This window comes from Micropterus salmoides, unplaced genomic scaffold (assembly GCF_014851395.1).
Source record: "Micropterus salmoides isolate LMB-PRFRI ecotype aquatic unplaced genomic scaffold, ASM1485139v1 Ms_hic_scaffold_17, whole genome shotgun sequence".
NCBI classification, from domain to species: Eukaryota; Metazoa; Chordata; class Actinopteri; order Centrarchiformes; family Centrarchidae; genus Micropterus; species Micropterus salmoides.
Window position 1 is genome coordinate 25,626,457 of NW_024040817.1, and position 19,742 is coordinate 25,646,198.

The following is a 19,742-nucleotide window of genomic DNA, read 5'->3' on the forward strand; positions in this document are numbered from 1 at the left end:
AGTCAAATGTGAAAAAATGAATTCAGCTCCATCAACACAAACTGCTGTATCTCATTCTGCCACTCATCATCCTGACTCTCCGGGGGTTACACTTGATCGACAGTCATATGGGATATTGCTACCTCAGTAGTTCCCTCAAGACCAGGGTACAGTCTCCTTAGTCATTTTAATAGGCTCTGCTCACCTCATGCGAGCAGGCGGCAGGGTCGGGGGTGGTGTTTCAAGCAGATAGCATTGACCTTAAGTGGGCCTAATAATTGTTTCATTACTGCCTAAAGCAGAGAAGACAGAGAGAGAGCGAGAGAGAGAGGGAGTGTTTGCAGGTACCTTTCCAGCGTAACTGTGGGGTACAGCGCTTCGCTAAATCCATCCAGCAGGGAGGCATGTGTCTGGAGGATGATGATGTTGTAGATCACCACGGCAACCAGCATCACCACCATCTTCAGCTCATAGTTGATCCTCAGGAACACCGAGCACGACACCAGGCCCAGTATACAGCAGTAGATGAAGTACTGGAGACAGAAAGAGAGGAAGAGAACATGGTGACCAAACACCTTTTCTCTAGAGCTGAAGCACCGCGCGGCCTCTGCACTAGATAACCCTGGTACGCGACCTCGTCATGAAGATTTGTGTCACGCACGACGCATGTATCAAGCTAAAGAAGAAAAAAAAAAACGTAGCTTTATTTGTTCTGTGTTCTCAGTAAATGTGCTGCTCAGCCAACATACTGTGTGGTTAGGAAGCAAGAACAGAACCAGAGTTTGCATACTGACATAAGAATGTGTCATTATTCTTATCCAACACACATTTTGTTTATGTAATACCAAAGAAAGAACTAATGGTAATTCTGTAAGCCTCGACTGTGCCCATTAAGAGTAAACAGGACAATGAATGAAAGCTTTGAGCTTTAAGAATTCCCCAATACGATGCCTTTTTTTCCTTGCTTGGTGTGAAAACTTAAGAGATTTGAAACGGCTGCACAAAAGTTTCCTTGTAAAACTGGGGGGGGGGAAAGCATGCCGTGTCTTAGAATCATTTTTTTTTCATGGTAAAGAGACACAGCTGACCACATGGTTCTGTGTTCACACCAACATGTGAGCAAAATGCGTCTATTGACAATTAAAGAACAAAATGTAGTACAGTATGGGCTGTGAAGAATTAGTATAAGCACACGTATCAGTTTTTGCAGTTTTAGATAAATCATTTAGATAACTGTACAGACATTAAAGCTGCTTTTTGAATTCTGGTGGTCAGTAATATTTATCTTCTTCCCAGCTCATGCTGTTGACCTCTCTCTGTTGTACTTACTGGCAGATAAAACTTGTTTTCTCCTGTGTTTTCTTCCGTGTAGTCCAACAGGCTGGAATTAGTTAGATTCACAGGTGGAGTAGTTATCAGGACTTCAGGTGGAGTAGTTGTCAGTTCGTCTTCCCCGGATCCTCCCGGATCCTCCACAAAGAACTAACAAACAAAACAGAAAGGATGGAGGGCAAAACGTTTGACCCATCGCTTAACTGTCTCAGCAGCCAGAACTGATTTACATTCCGTTTGCTGAGTGAAAATTTGCCCTGACGACAAGTTACTAAATTAACCAGTCTCAGGCTAAAAAACTGTGAAATTATGTTTTCATAATTTGGAGAGATCAGCAGAGCTGGATATAGCTGAGTGTAGCAACACTTCCTATAAAGCCTCTATCATTTTAATCTTCACAGGGTTGAGTTAGAAGAGAACATAAGTCTTCAGGTCACTGAATTTAAATATCTCTATTCAGTACATGTCCCTGGGTCTTTTCTTTTTTTTGTTTAAATGAGACAATTACACATGTTTATTGTGGGCATTATGCACCTAAATACCAAGACAAATTCCTTGTATGTGAAAACCTACTTGGCAATAAACCGATTTTTGATTCTGATACTTAGCTGATCATTTTTAAACAAGCGTTCCTCCTGTGTGCATCACCAGGTGCAATACCTCTAGCACCTATAGCAATAAATAAAAGGATAGTCACAATAATCTGCGACCACGGTAGATAATCAAAAAAATGTGGGATTCAAATACAAACACGTTAAACATTTTCTGGTGTTTTGTAGCCTGTGTCAATTAGCTGTTCTTCTTATCGAATGGTTCAGAGATGCACAGGTTAAATGTTCTGATTCTTTTTTTGTGAGTAAAATTTTAACAACTACACCACATGAGCTGTGGGGATTAATTGCACTTTTGATACAGTTTTTTTTTCTCTGTCGCATGACAATAATGTAACTTTAAAAGAAATTTGACAAGCAGTAATGTGACCATAAATAATGCTGATGAAGCACAACAGTAGGCTTACCATGGCAGACTTTACGTTTCATGTTAAATCTTCCATAAATTATAAACACTACTGCTACTCAACCTCAAGTACAGCCATCTTATAAAACAATGATATGTATTATGAAGGCTTATAGCAACTTCTATATTGCATATTGCTTAAGTACTGCATGATGCAGTTATGGACATCATTGAAAGTGTTACATTTGGTGTTATAATCAGACTATAGCTATGAAATACAGTCAAGAGGATCTTATGTTGGAGAAATATTAAACAATTAACTATAATTCAGTGTGTTTTCTTTTTTTGCATAACAGCACTCTGTTTAAGTGATTTATTAAAATATAACTTGCAGGAATGTTTTACTGTTGAAATGTCATTTTAAAGGTGCCTTGGCTCTAGCAGCATTACGTTAATGGTAGTACTTTTCTCCTCAGTATGACTTAAATCAAATTAAATAATCAAAGATTATATTATTTCCACTGTACTATTGCAGCTACTGTTAGGACATGCAGTGACTTAGACTGTTCCACAATCACCTAATACATCAGGCGACCAAACACATCTACAACATCTTAACCTGCGGCTTCTCACCATATTGAAGACGGCCATCACCAATATGAGAGCAGTGGTCGTCATGGTGAGGACCAATCGCAGCCAGGGATTATTGGTGACAATGATGTGGGAGGAAGTTGGGAACCAGGTCAAAGAGCAGAAGGACCCCTTCCTTCCCTGCTGAGGATGCAAAGAAAGAGAAGGGATAGTTAGAACAGGAAGAAGCAGAGGACAGACCCAAAGCACACCTCTCTGTAGCAAACAATTAATATTCTTCCTGCTCAAACTACTAGAAAATGATACGTCTGGTCGTTATTTTTATAGCGCAGCTCCGTCGATTTTTACTACGTCTCATCAGATTTAAAACAAAGCCAGGAAGTATAGGACCAAGGCTCATCTATCACATATATGACAAACAAGGCGGTGCATCATTAAAAATCAACTGGAGTAGTGACATTACCTTTTGTTGAAAAAAATACTCAAGAGTTTTTTATCTTCCTTGAGGTTTTCTGTCAGGTGGATGCAGTGGCGCTTTCTTCGTAGCAACAGCTAAGCTCATTTGACTTGAAAAGACATTTTCCAAGAAATGCGTTTGATCGCAATAGCCGTGTGATGCACTCTTTCACAGATGAACAGAGCACGTTCTTTAACTATAATATGACCCATTAATAATTACTTACACAAACCCAATTGGCGCATGGAGCTTAAGCACACACACACACACACACACACACACACACACACACACACACACACACAGGGCCTCTCAGTAGTCAATTGTGTTTTTTCACCAGTGACTATGGCGACTTTCAAGAAGAACATGTTTAGTATTAAATAAATGGTTCTTATTGAAGCAGTGCAGAAAGCTGGGTCTAGGTAAGGGCAGACCCAAGGTTAGTGATAATCCCCCTTTAATGAGACGTAACCCACTTACTGGGTGACAGTAAAAAATGGAAGAAGGAGGAAAATGGGCTCTTAAAAGGAGAAATCATTAATTTATTGTCCATAAAACACTTGTGATAGGTAGCTGTAGCAGCTTGTTAACAACACCTATCCCTGCACTTGTGCTGGATAACAAACCACAGCAGTGAACTGAAGGATGACGTCTTGTATAAAGGAAAATAAAAGGTTGGTTAGCTGATATAAATCTCACATAGAGTGGCTGCAGTTGATACAGTGTTCAGACAACAACAAACTGCTGTTGGACACATCTGGTCAGCCCTTCAAAAAATACACTCTGTATATAGAACAAGTGATTTAATTATTATCTAAATGGCTAAACAGCAGAAAGTAACATTATACATTACAGCTGCGTGACTCGAGTAAAATTTTTCTTAACCCCTGGTTCTTAGAGTCAATATTTGTGCTTAAAGAAGGTTTAGAAGTACTAACTATGACATGAAATCGATTTTTTTCTTTTCATCATAGTTGTTTTTGATTATTTATACATAGTTTGTTGCTTGTTGGATAGCTCAGGTGAGATGATGGGTGCCGAAACAAAAGCCAGCGGCAGTACAAATACATTTACAATACAGTTTTTGTCAGGCGGTTGTCTAGTTTTGGCACTTACATCCAGTTTCAGTAAAAAGTTCTTTATCTATCTTGTCAAGATGTATCTTGGCATTAGATGAAGGATAAAGGATGCAACTTCTTAGAGTTTTAACGTTGAACTCAGTGTTGTCTAATGCACACTTACTACACAGGAGTGTAGGAAAATGAATTTGTGTGAAAGAAAAGGAAAGACTGAATGCACCCTTGTTGGAGATGCAACGTCCATTCATTCACCCATCGTCAACCGCTTATCCTGTGTACAGGGTCGCGGGGAAGATGCAACGTGAGGCATCAAATTCACAACACATATTTATACTAAAGCTACAGGCTGCTGCCAAATCTCAAACAGCTGAGACAATTACCAGATTATTAACTGATAAAAAAACAAGCCTTTAATTAAACAATATTTGTCAAAACAAAATAGAAAAAAAACATAAAACATTAGATGGGTAATGCAAAGATAGAGAATTCAACCTTTCCTTCTTTTTCACAGTAGTTTGCTGAAAGTAAATACTTTACAATAGTACAGCACTATAATGGGTCCAGAGGGTATCTTTTGAGCTGCTCACAATTTTCTCCATCATTTTGTCGTAGGAGATCAAAATAGGAGATTTATACATGAAATCATATTCTGGAACATTGAAAGTCAGACACTGCTTTACGCTTCAAATGCAGATATTCTGAATGATTGAGGCAAACTACATATAGCATGTATAGTATATGAAGTATATAATAATATAGTACTTATACGTCACAGACATATATCAAGACATATGCAATTTTGTGTAATGTAATTTTGTTTGACAGACTCAGTGTTGCATGACTGTCTGCAGAGTGGGAATACATCAGTTCTGATGGATAGATTATTATGGCATAGGCATTTCTACAGGAAACTTCCGAAGGCGAAGTGTTAATGACATGTACTTGTAGGAAAAGGACTGTGTCATCAGCAAATAGAAGACAACTGGACTATGTGCGTACAGGATTTCTCACTCTTAACACAGATTTGGCGTGTGTGTGTGTGTGTGTATACACATTGATAAATCCATGTAAACCCACCAGAACGTGACCAGCAAAGCAAAGGAGCAGGATCAAAGCCAACAGCAGGAATGTCAGGCCAAAGGAGATCCCCAGCACAGCAGTTCTGCAACACACACACACACACACATTACTCTAAACCCTCTTGGCACCTTTCGGCCTTCTGCAGTGCCATCCTGGGCAATAAATGTAATGAAGGTTCTAATGTATTCTACCTCAGACCTCCAATCCATTTACACTGAGTAAGCACAACCGTGGCTTGTACAGTAGCATACTGTATGTGCTTCATAGTGCAGCTGCATTCACGTAGCACTTTTTCTAAGGAGGAACACAGTATGGCTGATTTAAGGATCGCTGCCATTAAACAGATGATGTCACGTCTAAATGTGCGGAGCGATGCGGCGACACACAGAGCAAAGATAAAGAGAGCGAGAGAGAGGTGAATTAAACAATCAATGGCCTCTCAGATGCTGATTTACACCTTTGGCTCCCAGAGGCAATAAATTAGCATGGCTGTGAATTTCTCTCCCCCGCCATTAAAGAGACGACACACTTTGATTCACCTGATCTATAATCACTACCAGACATGGTGCCCTTTCATCTCGACCTGCTTTTTAGCATTCTGCCTCTTGCTCCCCTGCCTCTTTCATTTCAGTGTGGTTCTGTTGATGAGACAGCTGGCGTCAAATGGCTTTTTCACTTCAACCTGCCGCCACAGCTGGAGTTTGCTGATGCTATGGGGGACTGTGCAGTGCAAATCCTGTAAAGTGGTGCAGACTTACTTCGGCAAGACGAGGATCTGCACGATGAATATACAGCAGAATATGAGGCAGGCGCAGGTGACATAGTACTTGAAGGCTGGTAATGTCGTGGATCTGTACTGTTGAGAGAAGATATGGCACATATGAGGATGTGTAATGTAGCAGCAGTAAAACATACTAAGGCATCAACACTGAGCATGTACAAAATCAAAATATATCAGCTTATGTGTGGAATGAAGCAACAGCAACCCATAAATTAGACAAATGTCGAAATGAGTATAAGTTGTAGTATGGAATACATAGTGAACAGTCTGTGTCCTGTCAGGTTGCACAACCTCCTCATGACTTCTGTTTCACTGATAACAGAACAATACAGATCCATTGATTTGTTTCCCCTGTGCACAATGCTGGCTGCTGGTTTGTATGCATTCACCTACCTCTTTCTCCAGAGCTTTGTTGTGAAAGAACAATGAGATCCTCTGGATGTCCTCAGACTTCAGCCACTGTCTGAAGACACAAGCGAAATACACAGAATCACACAACACAGTGGGACCAGGCTCTCGGTTGTGTTATGTGGTATCTGAAAACTCCTCATGGTGCTGCAATGAACCAAATACTAATGTATGAACTGAATTACATTTTAAATTGTGCAAAGACAAGTGAATAAAGCCAGCTTTTTCTTGGTGCGTCGGCCCTCTGGCTCTGCCATAGCTGGTGGGTTTGTCTTGCCCTGGTTTGCTGGTTGCACTTTGGTTTGCCCTTCAGGTCCTGGTAGGCAGAGGCTGTATTAGTGCAACTGGGGGCGGTGCACCTGGCCAGTAACTCTCTTGGGTGTAAATTACATTAAAAATACTGTTCACTTGAAAAAAATATCTCAGCATTGTGGCTATTTATTATCTAAAATGCCTTATAAAAGGACAACACAGGAAATAACTGTAATTTACATCCTTATTATGTTAATATGTTGCCAATAAAACTGCTTTGTCACATCTATTAAACAGGATAAAACCTGCATCTTAAGTTCATTACACAATAGAACCGATATTTTGTGTTTCCATTGGCAAATGTTGTGGATGGTACCAACAGAACCATTCCATTCCAGTTTTTCAAACATGCCATCCCATCGACTGAGACAAAGACTCCACACAAAGTCCCCTTGGTGTAATAAACAGTACATACAGAGAAACACGAAACATTCAATGTTCTCCATTGTGTTCCTTTGTTTACAGTGTCGCATTAGATATCATATCACACTGCTGTCGTGGTTGATGCGGCTCCATCCAGTAACAAACCGTGTACATTTAAGAGTCCTGTCTGCAGTGCAGTTCAAGGGTACTATACCAAAAGTGTTTGGTGGAAATGTGGCTTAAGTCAGTTATGGCTCCATATATAATAACTACAGTACCACAATCAGAGAGCAGAGCGTAGAAGCTGATGTTTCTACCACTAAGTACTGTCAAGTACTACTGTATTGTCAAAAGTGATGCAGAAATAGGATGTCCAGCAGATATGATGCTTACTTCTGCGAGTTAATGCCGTCGATGGTGCGAATCATTCGCTCATTGAGTTCCTCCTCAAACCTCCTCCTTTGTGATTTGGACCTGGGATCGACAGGAGGAGGGATTTAAACATGGACACAGAATAAAAGTGCTCCTATAAATGTGTTATAAATGCAGTAATGGTCCTAGCTCACCTCTCTCGCCTCTGGAAGTGGTACTGCCCCATTGGAACGTCCTGAGACAGCAATGAGACCATTCAGTTACTCATGACTGATAGCATCTTTGTGTGTGTGTTTGAAACACAGAGAGCACTGCATTGTACTCACAGTTGTGTTGATCTTGCCATTGTCTGTAGTCATGCTATCTCGATGGTGAAGGTTGGCGAAGGGCTTGGCAGCACCCCAGGACTCCAGGTATCGGGTCATTCTGACAGACGCCCTCATCTTCCCACCATCCAGAGAGGGACGAGACCGCACACCCAACAGAGGGCTGTGCTTTTCAGTCTGGGGAAACAACAGGAATAGACAAGCTCGCAGGTGATCGTTGACATTTCTTTGCGAGTGGAATGACTCCGGCCCAGCCGAGTGAGACTATGTCACTTTTGCTGCACAGCGGCCACTGTGGACTGGAAACATGTGATGTGGTAGAAAAGAGTCAGCAAGTCAGCAAATTGACTCCGTAATGTCCATTTTACCCTAATCTATCTAAAGTTAGTTAACGTTAGCTAACATAAGATACTGGTCTTAACAGACCGATTAAGTTTCACCCTCAAAACCCCTGACTATATATATTGATTTTATTGCTTACAGATACCAAGTTTTGTTGTTTCAAAAGTTACATGATCTCGCTTAAACACTTTCGTAATCTATGTTCATACCTGTAAATCTGAGACCGCCATCAATTTCAGTTTTAAGTAATTTACTCTCATTGTGAATGTTTTTAAAACACACTTTGTTAATTAATGTCATGCAAACAACGATTGTGATTAACGTAGGTGTACAATACATTTAATGAAAGTGAAATGTCAAATGCCAATTCACAATGTCAATATCTCGTAAGACCACGTAAGTTACCATTTAAAACAAATTAGAATGGTCTACATAACTTAGTACAAACATAACATGTACAAACCTTTATTTCCCACTCAGTAGGTGTAAAGTAAAAAGGACTGGGTACTTTGGGAACACTGGTCAATTGACAGCTCTTGAAATCTGTGACCTGCCTGTCGATGTTCTGAACTACTTAAAACACTTTTGGAGAATGCTGCAGCTATCCTTTTATTTTGGCATGTATGCTGAGTGCTTCTCTCTGACAAACACCACTCCACTTCACTGGCCTGCATAAAGCCATACAGCAGTGAAAGTGAATTGATTTCTTCTTTTACCAACTTTTAGGGAAAATCATGGGTGATTTGTCAGATGATGTTCCTTGTTCCATTCTTCTGGTTATTTATTGCACTTGCTGATGGAGATGGGTATTGTGACGGGCCAAACATGGCACATAAGCCTGTGAAAATTGAAATAGACACCGTCCATAATGGCGGTGTTCATTTCCCGCGGGTGTACTGAACAGCTGTGACAGTGACAATCAATAGCAATGACAATGATGGTGGAGATGATACCTCCTGCGACCCATGCTCCTTATTTGGCCTTGACCAATTCAGGGCTTCTTGAAAATGTCACTGTGCACCCACAGCCCTTTTGCAATATCTGAAAGGAGATTGAAAACTCATCTCTATTACGGTAAATAAAGGACACAGTGTAGCATCTTGTCATATTTTGCAGAGACCTCCTATAAGGTCATAATGTTATGTTGTAAGAAGACAAGAAGTTACCACAATTGAAATACCCAGAGGCTCCGGGAAGACTGCTGGTTTACTTAATTAATGTAAGGCTGCATGTAGTATGGCATCCTAGACAATCTGATTGGTTAGTGTCAATCTTGATCTCTTGTGAAATTCACTAATACAGAGCACAGAGAGTGCTAATAAAAACGCAGCATGCAGCTTGTATGATTGCCCAAATAGCGTCTCATTTCAAAACTGAACAACTCAGCAGAGGAAATCTTGGAAACATGTTGTCCACTGATAAAATGTGTCAAGTATGTCAGCACAGATAGATTCTTCTTCTTTTACTGACATTCTTATCAGGACTGGACTGGGACAAAAAATGGGCCCGGGCATTTTTGACACCCCTCGTCAATACACCATGCTTCCATATAACATGTGTACCTACTGTAATATTCCCCCAAACCAGCTGAGTGGTATGTGCCGTAGATAAGTGTACCAGTGCAAATTAATCAGTGTACTCACGTGCAATCATTTACTGACTCCATGGTGATGAGAGGTGGCAATGGAGTACACAACTCATACTCATGTACAAGTAGCCTACAAGTAATTTTCACAGCAGCGTGGGATTAGCCAACACGATGCTGACAAAATAACCTCACCTCAGCCATTAGGACAGTTAGCCAAGTTAAAACTGCATTAGGAAACTATGCTAGCTACAAAAACAATGTCTAATAGCTTATGCAGCGCTGTATAACAGTGAGTTCACCAGCAGCAGGTGAAAGTCTCACTTTTATGATAGAGTTATGATAATGGTATAATCACTGACCTTAATTGAAGTAATCATCATCATTGTTATTACGGCATGGCACACACCCTACCCACGGGCATCACATTTATTGATGAAATATATGATTGGGGGGGGGGAGGGGTCTGGTGGTTTCTCTCCCAGAAAATTTAGAGAATTAAACACTTAATTTCCTCCATTCTGGAGACATTTTCTGCACCAATTTATGGTGAAAATGTCTTTATTTAAATAAAGGGAAACACAAAATTCAGGTGGCCGATGACAAATCAGCATATAAAAATATAATAGAATATAATGCAGTAATCAGTTTTTAACTTAAGTTACTTTTTTTGGACAACGCAAATTTCTTCTATATTTACAATGCATTGCAGGTTTTCTTAAAGTGCCAATAAACCTTTCTTATAGCAACATTTCTTCATGCAAGTTCTATTTTAGAACATTTTAAAAAAAATGCTTTTTAAAAAGTGATGGGGAGAACATCTGCCATCTCAAAAAGTGGTGGGTACATGTCCCCATGTCTCCTGCTCTCTCTCTCTCTCGGCCCTGTCACTGCTTCTCTGTCACATGCCTCCTCCTCTGCCTGGCAGTGGCCATAGCTCTCGATCCTGCCTGTGCCTGTGCTTCCACTACGTCGTGTAATGCAGCTGATATTTGCTACTGCAGCCCCAGTAGCAAACAGATCGGTTATTTTCGCGCATTTGGTGTCCTCCATCTTAAGACTATTTTCTTTGGCCCGCAATGCAAGAAACAGAGGCCACAGGAAGGGGTGGGGGCTTAGTGGATTCTTTTGTTTGAATACACTAAACATCTGACACTCCTGCGTGATAAAAAAAGCATTGTTTCCACCAATGTGTTGGTTTTTCTTGCAAAACCTCAAACAGACACTGGTGAGAATCCGGGAATCTTCACTCTGAGAACTGGGAGAGTGTTTAAAGTGATGACTTTAGGGAAAGCTACCAAACACTGGTCAAACTCTTTGGAGAGGAATCAGAAGAGGAAAATGAGAAGAGGAAACAGATGCACTGGAAAGCATAAAGGCCTAAATTCTTGAAAAGAGAGATGCCACTGAGAACCCTGAGGCCTATGAAGCTAGCACATAGTGAACAGAGGATGCCTGAAGGAGAAAAAAGGAAGGTCTCACTGCAGATATATAAGGGGGTGGGTGCATCTTAGCCAAGTTACGGAGGGATTAGGGAGGCAGAGGACTGTTAAGCACGGTTTTTCGTTTGCCAAGCCAAAAACAGCAGAGACTGTTTGCCAACAACATATTCTATATAGAGATGTTCTCTGCAGAAAGTTCACAGAAGAGGAAGATCTCTTAAACGTCTTTAACCAGCCTTTATGTCCTGCTTAGGCAGGAGGAGCAGCATTATGCCTCAAGCAGCGAAAAGGACGCTTGACTGAACCCTTGCTGAGATGTTGTTCACTTGATAACATACTGTCATTGGTTCACTACACACTAATATTATTTTACTATACTTGACACTGTCAAAACTGTTTGCCTACTATGCTCTTGGCAGGATGAAGAGTGGGATTTTTTTTGTGAAAACTTGATTTCACTCAAAACAACAAATGTCTAACTGACGATAGATGAAAATTCAGGGGATCACCAGTCAGCGGGCTTCATCATCTGGGGACCACCAATATCTGTACAAAATGTCAATCCATCAAATAGCTGCTGAGATATTTCAGTCTGGATCGGTAAGTGGTGGCCTGACAAACAAACCTACTGCCATTCATATAGCAACACCGCTAGCATGCCTAAAAACTGAGTAATCTAAGAAATATTATCTGTATCTGACCTTGGGGTTGATGACCAGGAAGGTGACCACTCCATGTTCTTTCAGGTAGGAGTCTCGGCTCTGTCCGTTTCCAGGCTCCACCTTATATGAGCCCTTTAAATGCTCCAACGTCACCGAAGAGATGTGGACCCTCCTAGAGAAGAGAGAGGAAAGTATAAGGGACAATGAGAGGTTAAGAGCTTGCGTCACTGTTTCATTAACAGCTCTATGAAAATATGTTATTTTTCTTTCTACCTTAATAACAACTCTAACCTGCGATTCTCCTTTTTTCAGGTTTGCTTGTTACCCTTGCTAACAGAGAGGCATGTGGATGGGAATGTGTTATTTCATCGGGCATATTTTACAGATACCTTTCAGCAGGCATGAGAGGAGACAAACCATTAGCAGCTCAGTGAGACAACGTGGTGCCACTGGAGAGCTATTTTCAATGGAGCATACACATAACCACCTGCCAATTTCCCCATGCTTGTTACAGTGCAAGGACGACGGCAGACCTAATGGCCGCGTAACACATGTAGAACTGATTGGTGAAATGAGGTGGTTATAATTGACTACAATGTTTATAACAGGGTAGACAGGCATAATTATTCCATGTTCCATGTGAGTCTCTGAACGTGTGCATTTCCTGATACAAAACAAGTAACTAATGAGCCAAGTTATTAATACAGAAGACTCATATGTACATATTTTCAGCTGAGTGGTGATTGTGCTTTTTCTTGGTGCTGCTGCAACACACATCTACAGCTGAGGGAACAAGGGGGTGGATTACTGGGGTTCAGACAGCATTGATTTCAGAACACTGATACTGATATGAATATTTGTCCTAGGTTTGGCTGGCTGATCTATGATATCCCATGCTGATTACTGATACATCTAACCATTTCCACACCCCTAAAATGAAAAGAGCAAAAAAGCCAGTATTGAGTGTTATTCTTTTAAGCCTCCTTGAGAGACTAACTCTCCACTGAAACACAAGATGATGATGCTATGGCACTGTTGGCCATTGGGATTCAGTCACTTCTACTTTAGGCCACATGGAGCTGCAGTGGAGCAGATGGGAATTAACAGACTTGCTAAAGTGCGACTCAACGTTAATCACTGAGAGAGCAGTAAGCGTTAGTCAAATCCCAGCGCACAGCTTCGTCTCTGGCTTACAATCTAAAATTGGCACCCTTGCAGGTACATGCTTCTACTTTGCCAAACACACAAGAAGTACAAGGACTTGCAAAGCGGCACTTCAAATAGCAGTGAGATCAAGTGAAACATTCTTTGAAGTACTGGTTATATCTTACCCTGGCACACCTCCTGCCTCCATGTGATTGGCCAATGTTACATCATGTGACCACACATCATACTGCCACTTCCGGAGGCCAATGACACCACACAGGACATTCCCAGAATGAACACCAACACGCATGTTGATATCGACTCCGGTTGCATCTCGGACCTTCCTGTGGAGAGTAACAGAAGAATTCGTCTTTAAAGGGGTAGTTCCACCATTTTGGAAAATGTGGTTATTCACTTTTTTTCACGAGATGAGGAGATTATTATCAGTTGCAAAGTAGAAGTCGGAAGTTGGGACGTGGTTAGCTTAACTTAGCATAAAGACTGGAAGAAGGAGGAAACAGCTTGCCTTGATCTCAAAAACACACCTCAGGATAAATGCCTTAAAGAGGTGGTATTATGCTCATTTTCAGGTTCAAAATCCTATTTAGGGGTTGTACCAGAACAGGTTTACATGGTTTAATTTTCAAAAAACACCATATTTTTTTCATACGGCACATTGCTGCAGCTCCTCTTTTCCCCCTTTGTTTAACACTTTGTTTTAGCTATGGAGTGATACATCTTGTCTCTATATGATCTTTGTTGGGAGTTGCACATGTGCAGTTCCTAGTTAAGGACTACCAATCAAAAGCAGAGAAGGTCAGGGGTCAGCGAAAAGCCGGTAATAGCCAATCAGAAGCAGAGAAGGGCGGGTCAGTGAGACGCAAACAGGGCTTTGTTTCAGCTATACATGTTGGTTTGGCTGGAGCAACAGTTTCAGAGTGGTGAGTTATTAATCTGTAACAAAAGTATCTTTCATCCATAAAGTTTTAACTGAGCTCTGTCTCTACATCACAGTAACAACTTTATGTCCATTGACTGCCTGGAGGGTAGCTAGTGTTTGGGAGATGGGAACTCCCTTTGGGCTGGACTTTGGGCTTTTTCACTTTGCAAACCTATTACATGCACGAAAAAGATACATAACTCAATAAAGGAGAGGGAAAAAGCCAAAAAGCATATACCTCTTTAAGATGCAAGATTCAAGTTGGTCCCTTTACAATTTTTAAATAAATTTTTATTTAATCTGTACACAAAAAAATGTGTAAGGTTTTATGGGGAGTTACATGCGGGAACAATTTCTTGCCTAATCAAGCATATTCACCAAAATGTTTTTTTTTTAAAAGTGTGTATAATATTGTCTCTCATTGCTATTGCCAATGCTGCCAGTAACCAGTATTGAACTTTGTGACATATGTCAAAATGATTCAGTGCTTCCTCCAGAATTGAATCCTTGTCAGGGTAGAAAATCCTCCATACCAGCACTGAAATACAGACTCTGCTTCATTGTGTCAGAGGTGGACGATACCAAATGGCAACTTTAATCTGATTGTGATTAAAGGTCAGTGCCGGCAAGCAAACATGTTGGTTTATAAAACTAATGTGTGTGTTCATGCATGAGTGAAACACAGAGAGCAGAGGGGGAAGCTGAAAGGGGTGCTTCTTTCATTTGCTTGAAATTTTGATTTGTTCAGTTGGGAGGCTTATCATATTGAATTCACATTGTGTTTACTCTGGAGTTCAAACAGAGCTGGCATTCCTTCTGCTCAATCTGTTTGACAGGCGTGTGTTTGTTTGTGTTTGTGTTTCCGTTTGTGTGAGCGAGAGAGAAAGAGGAGAAAGAGAGATCTGGTATTTTACTTGATGGCCTCACACATATCCAAGCCCATCTTCACGCAGTTCCTGGCGTGGTGAGGAAGCGACTCAGGCAGACCAGAAACACAGTAGTAACAATCTCCCAGAATCTTGATGCGCATACACTCGTTTTCCTTAAGTAGAGAGAGTTAAAGAGGAGGCAAATGGGGATTACTTGAAACAGAAAGAGGTGTATGTAGAATCTGTCCAAAACGTTACATATCTTTTGTAACACTTAACCATTTCATTTATTAAAGGCCGCTTCTCTTTCTCACCTCCACACAACCCTCACACACACACACACAGTCACAGCCATCAAGCCCAAAATCATACGCCCACACACATAACACATTAGCTCTTATTCCACATGTGGGATGTGTAACAGCTCATCGTTGGATCGGGTTTATATAACAGCAGCTTTCATCAGGCAGGAAGACAGCGCTGCCGGACGCAAAGCTGAGCGAGCCAGACTCAACTGTTTATACCCGAACAGAGTCTCAGTGAGACCGTGAGATGCACTCTGACCAGCCCACGCTGCTACAACCTGTGGCTGTTAACACACACGGCGCTCTGGGAAGGTACAGTACGAAGGCCGAAACTGGCCGCAGGACAGAGAAAACACTTATTTCACGCCTGCGCTTCATCTGATTGACAGCACAACACAGACTCCGTTCTCTCTTCTTGGTTCTTTTGTTATTAGCCAATTTGTCCACACTACTGCAATTAAGTCAACTGATTTAGACTTCAGGTAACATTAGCCGATGTATTATATTTGTGAACAAAAAAACATGATTTTAAATCTTAAATTTATGTTTCCTATATTTTGTCTACCTCGTTCACATACTGTATAGGAAGGAGCATAAACACCACACAGAACAGTATAACGGAATCTAATACAAGCCAAAACAAACAAACAAAATACAGCTCCATAAATTACAGTTAAATCAACACCTCTCATTCATAGAGGACTGTTGTGAAATAATTTTTCCGGAGAGAATCCCTGGACTGGAAAAGCTGGGACTGTTAACATCTGCAGCACAAAGTATAAATTCTGTGTATGAAAAGTCTTGTCTTGAGTTACCTTTGCAATCTGGTCAAACTTGCCAAAGAGTTCATTCAGCATATGCACAAGTTCCCCTGGGGAGCAGTCACTGGCCAGCCTGGTGAAGCCCACAATGTCGGCATACAGAATGCTGCAGAACACAACAAGAAACATCAAATAACATTGCATATCTAGTTTCCTGTTGTGCTGTATGACAAGAGGCATAATGTTTTTCCATCCTTGGGCTTCATTTTATAAGTAGCAGTAATATGAAGCACTTCCATAGTTGTTGCACGTGATGCAATTGCTTTAAATTAACTTGTACGCAGTTCTTGAGCACCTTTACTATGGTACTGACAATATTGGAGGCAACTGAGAAAACAGTTTACCGCAGAAGAAGCCTTTGGATTCATACTTGACAAATCTAAGAGGTCTAATTGAAGAAACAAATGTGTTGCTGCTCAGGTTTCCAATGCAGTAAAAAGAAATAATGCAATACATTTTTTATGCTGGATTTTATATCCAAATTTTCGCTATTTTATCTGGACAATGCACCTAATTGTTGGTAGTGTGCACTTCCTTTTCTAAAAATATTTCACATTTACATTAGATATTTAAAAATTTAATTAAAATGCACAAAAAAGAAGCATGAGTGTTGCCAAATTGCTACATTTCTCAACACTGAAAAATATGGCAACAGCCAGTTTATTTGCTAAATGTGAAAAAAGGGAACTTGGGGCACTTACATACATTATGTCTCCAGCTCCTCATGAATGTGACAAGTGTGCAAAACCTCTAGATGTATCTGTGCTATTTCCCAAAGAGAATGAATGATATTTCAGTGCACATAAAACCACACAATATAACCTGTCTCTCAACACCAATAACCAATTATTACAGCTGGTCTGACAGGTTAGTGGAGGCAGTAGCTGGTGTTTGGCTCTCTACTAACTGTCTAGTAAAAGCAGAATCACAATGACACCTGTCCTTGGGTGTTTGCGCTTTGTTCTGGAGAGATTGCCCTCTTCACAGCCAGAACATGTGAGAGTTTGTTATTATGGAAGGATAATAGACAGATTAACATGAGCACACACAAACACACACTCACACCTGAGTCCTGCTTAATAGGGACATACTGTTTCTCCTGTCAAGCTCCAGCATGAAAGAAAACAGGATTTTCGAGGATATTCTATGAAGAGGCTCTTATGGTTAGCCTGGATTTGTTTCTTTGAACCTCCACAATATAGAGGAGGATGTCATCTAGAACAGAGGACATAGGCTCCTCTTCATTTGGCAAAGTGACCTCAGTGCAACGGAGGTGGATTATCTCTGAATTGAATTTGGCCATGGCAATGAAAAGGAATAAGAAGATGGGAGGTAGAGAATCCAGCAAGAAAGTAGAGGATGCAATGAGGAGCAATCCAAAAGTGAAAGCAGGTAGAGAAGGGAGGACAAAAGAAGACGAGGGATGACGGGGCACGAGGTGGAGGACAGAATGCTATAGCAGCAATGTAGCGCTGAGATGAGAACAGAAAATAATAACCATTATTATGTGGTGGCACAGATAAAAAAGAAGGAATCTCACCTGACATTGGTGTGCCGCTGCACATAGAGATTGTGGAAGTTGTTGGTGCTCTCAGTTCGGCCAAAGTTGGGTCCCTGCAGCCTCTGGATGATCTCGGCTTTCATCACCCTGGCTATGTGAGCCGGCAGTAGTGACAACAGTAAACGCTCCTGATGACAGAGAGAGCAGAAGGTAGGGTTGAAAGCTCAGAGGAGGCAGAGTCAAACAATGTAATGAAAAAAAGACTAAACAATGAGGTCTGTGAGGACGTTTCGCTTCTCATCCAAGAGGTTTCAGAAGAACATACTTAAAGATGTTTTGAGGCGATGAGAGATGAGAGGCAAAACCCTTGATTTTAACCTTCCTTGTAACAAGGCAACATAGTTCACTATGTTGCCTTGTTGACAAGATAAGGAGAATGAATGAATATTTGGATTTACACGTTAACATACAGTCACAGTGATAGAATAACATTGCTAAACTGATCCTACCACAGGATAATTAGCTCTCTGAGATACTATATGGGTCAGAATTCTCCATAAATTAAAAAGTGCTATTACATATCTAAGCTATTTGTTGAACCACTAATACAGGATTTTTTGTTCCTACACATTCAGAATCATCAATTATCATGCGGCTTGCTTGTAAAATGTATATTTTAAAGGCTCATAATTATGGTTTTGTATTTCTCTGTAATGTAGCACAGTGTTAACAATGTTACTTATAACATCCTTCATATGCCCTGGGACTCAAACCATTTCCTGAAGCCCCCAAAAAATATATTGGTTTTTTAATTAAATTAAAATTATAAACATTCGATGACTAGTGAACTTGAATAGCTACCAGTCGACTATGAAAATGTTTATTTGGGTGAAGCCATAGTGCTATGTAAGATGTTATTGGAGTTGCATATAACCAGGTTATTCTGTTCTATTTGATTAACCGGATAGACCAGAATATAATAACCCATAACTGAAGAGAAAAGATCAGTTATATTCTGCTCTGTTCACTTCTCTAATATACTGCATATAAATATAGCAATTGTCTTCCACAATATTTAACCTCCTTAATAGATTTTTCCTCCCTAATGATGGTTCCTTGGGGCTATTTTTTCAGCACTGAGCACAGGAAGCTAAAGTCAAATAGTGAAGAGCGATTGAGGCAAAGACATTTTCTTCATTTTCAAATATGCAAACCCGGCAGAGGAAAGCAATGAAACAAGTTCTGTCAATCATTGCCTGTGATTGTACATGTGAAACTTAATGAACTTAATGAACTAACTGACTAATCAGTGTATGTCAAGTTCCCCTAGAACTTGAAGTTTCAGCTGGAAATATCTTAAACATGACATGGTTCAATACGGTCAGATAACCCAGAACAAGAAATGCAAGATCTATCACCCATAGCCGTTGTGTAATCATGTGAGCTGTGGCTTTTTGCTTTAATTTAGCACCATACACACCGGATGGTGGGTTGTTGGTGATTTTGGTATGCGTGTGCGTGCGTGAGTGTTTGGGCATCTGTGTGGGTCTGTGTGTGTATATTAGAGCGAGTGAATAGTTGCCTGAGGGGGTGTGACTCATAAATGCGGCTAACAGCAGAGAGGGTCATTACATTGTTCACACACCACAGGCTCATTTCCTAAAACACAGCAGCAAATTAAGTAGAGAGAGGGGTTGGGGGGCGGGGGCACTATAAATAGAAACTCACACCACACCACCCGCACTTATTTACTTATGCAGCACTGAAGCAATATGAACACTCTACTGTGAGCGTGCAGAGGGGTTATAATAGCCTCAAGAGATGTGGCTTTATTAATCATGTGTTTGAGTAATGAACTAAAGTGATCTGAATGAGATTTGGCATTGTTTAGTTATGCACTGCCATTTGCGTGGATCCCTACACACACACACACAGAGAGTTGTGTTTCCATCACTTCAGAGGACATTACATTGACTTACATTCCTTTCCTGGATACTTACCCAAACCCTACCCATAACCGCTACTTGCCTCACCCTTACGCTACATCTTGGGATGTAGTCCGATCCTTTCTTCACCTAACCTTAATCTAAAC

General features: G+C 40.7%; 1 protein-coding gene across 4 annotated transcripts in view; it reads right to left on the reverse strand.

Annotated features, from left to right (window-relative positions):
- The window catches only part of adcy2b (adenylate cyclase 2b (brain)), a 45,605-nt gene that overhangs the window by 7,576 nt on the left and 18,287 nt on the right, over positions 1-19,742 (reverse strand). For 3 of the 4 annotated variants that reach the window (XR_005445096.1, XM_038725093.1, XM_038725095.1), the window contains 14 exons: positions 17,690-17,838; positions 16,144-16,255; positions 15,069-15,196; positions 13,400-13,558; positions 12,108-12,240; positions 8,038-8,214; positions 7,906-7,946; positions 7,733-7,813; positions 6,650-6,719; positions 6,234-6,331; positions 5,473-5,557; positions 2,902-3,042; positions 1,309-1,461; positions 328-512 (listed from right to left, as the gene is read on the reverse strand). Coding sequence is in view for 3 of the 4 variants with exons in the window: in XM_038725093.1 (XP_038581021.1) it covers positions 328-512; positions 1,309-1,461; positions 2,902-3,042; positions 5,473-5,557; positions 6,234-6,331; positions 6,650-6,719; positions 7,733-7,813; positions 7,906-7,946; positions 8,038-8,214; positions 12,108-12,240; positions 13,400-13,558; positions 15,069-15,196; positions 16,144-16,255; positions 17,690-17,838 (1,712 nt within the window). In the remaining variant the exon portion in view is untranslated. The remainder of the gene's footprint in view (positions 1-327; positions 513-1,308; positions 1,462-2,901; positions 3,043-5,472; positions 5,558-6,233; positions 6,332-6,649; positions 6,720-7,732; positions 7,814-7,905; positions 7,947-8,037; positions 8,215-12,107; positions 12,241-13,399; positions 13,559-15,068; positions 15,197-16,143; positions 16,256-17,689; positions 17,839-19,742) is intronic. The other variant, XM_038725094.1, reaches the window with a different exon arrangement.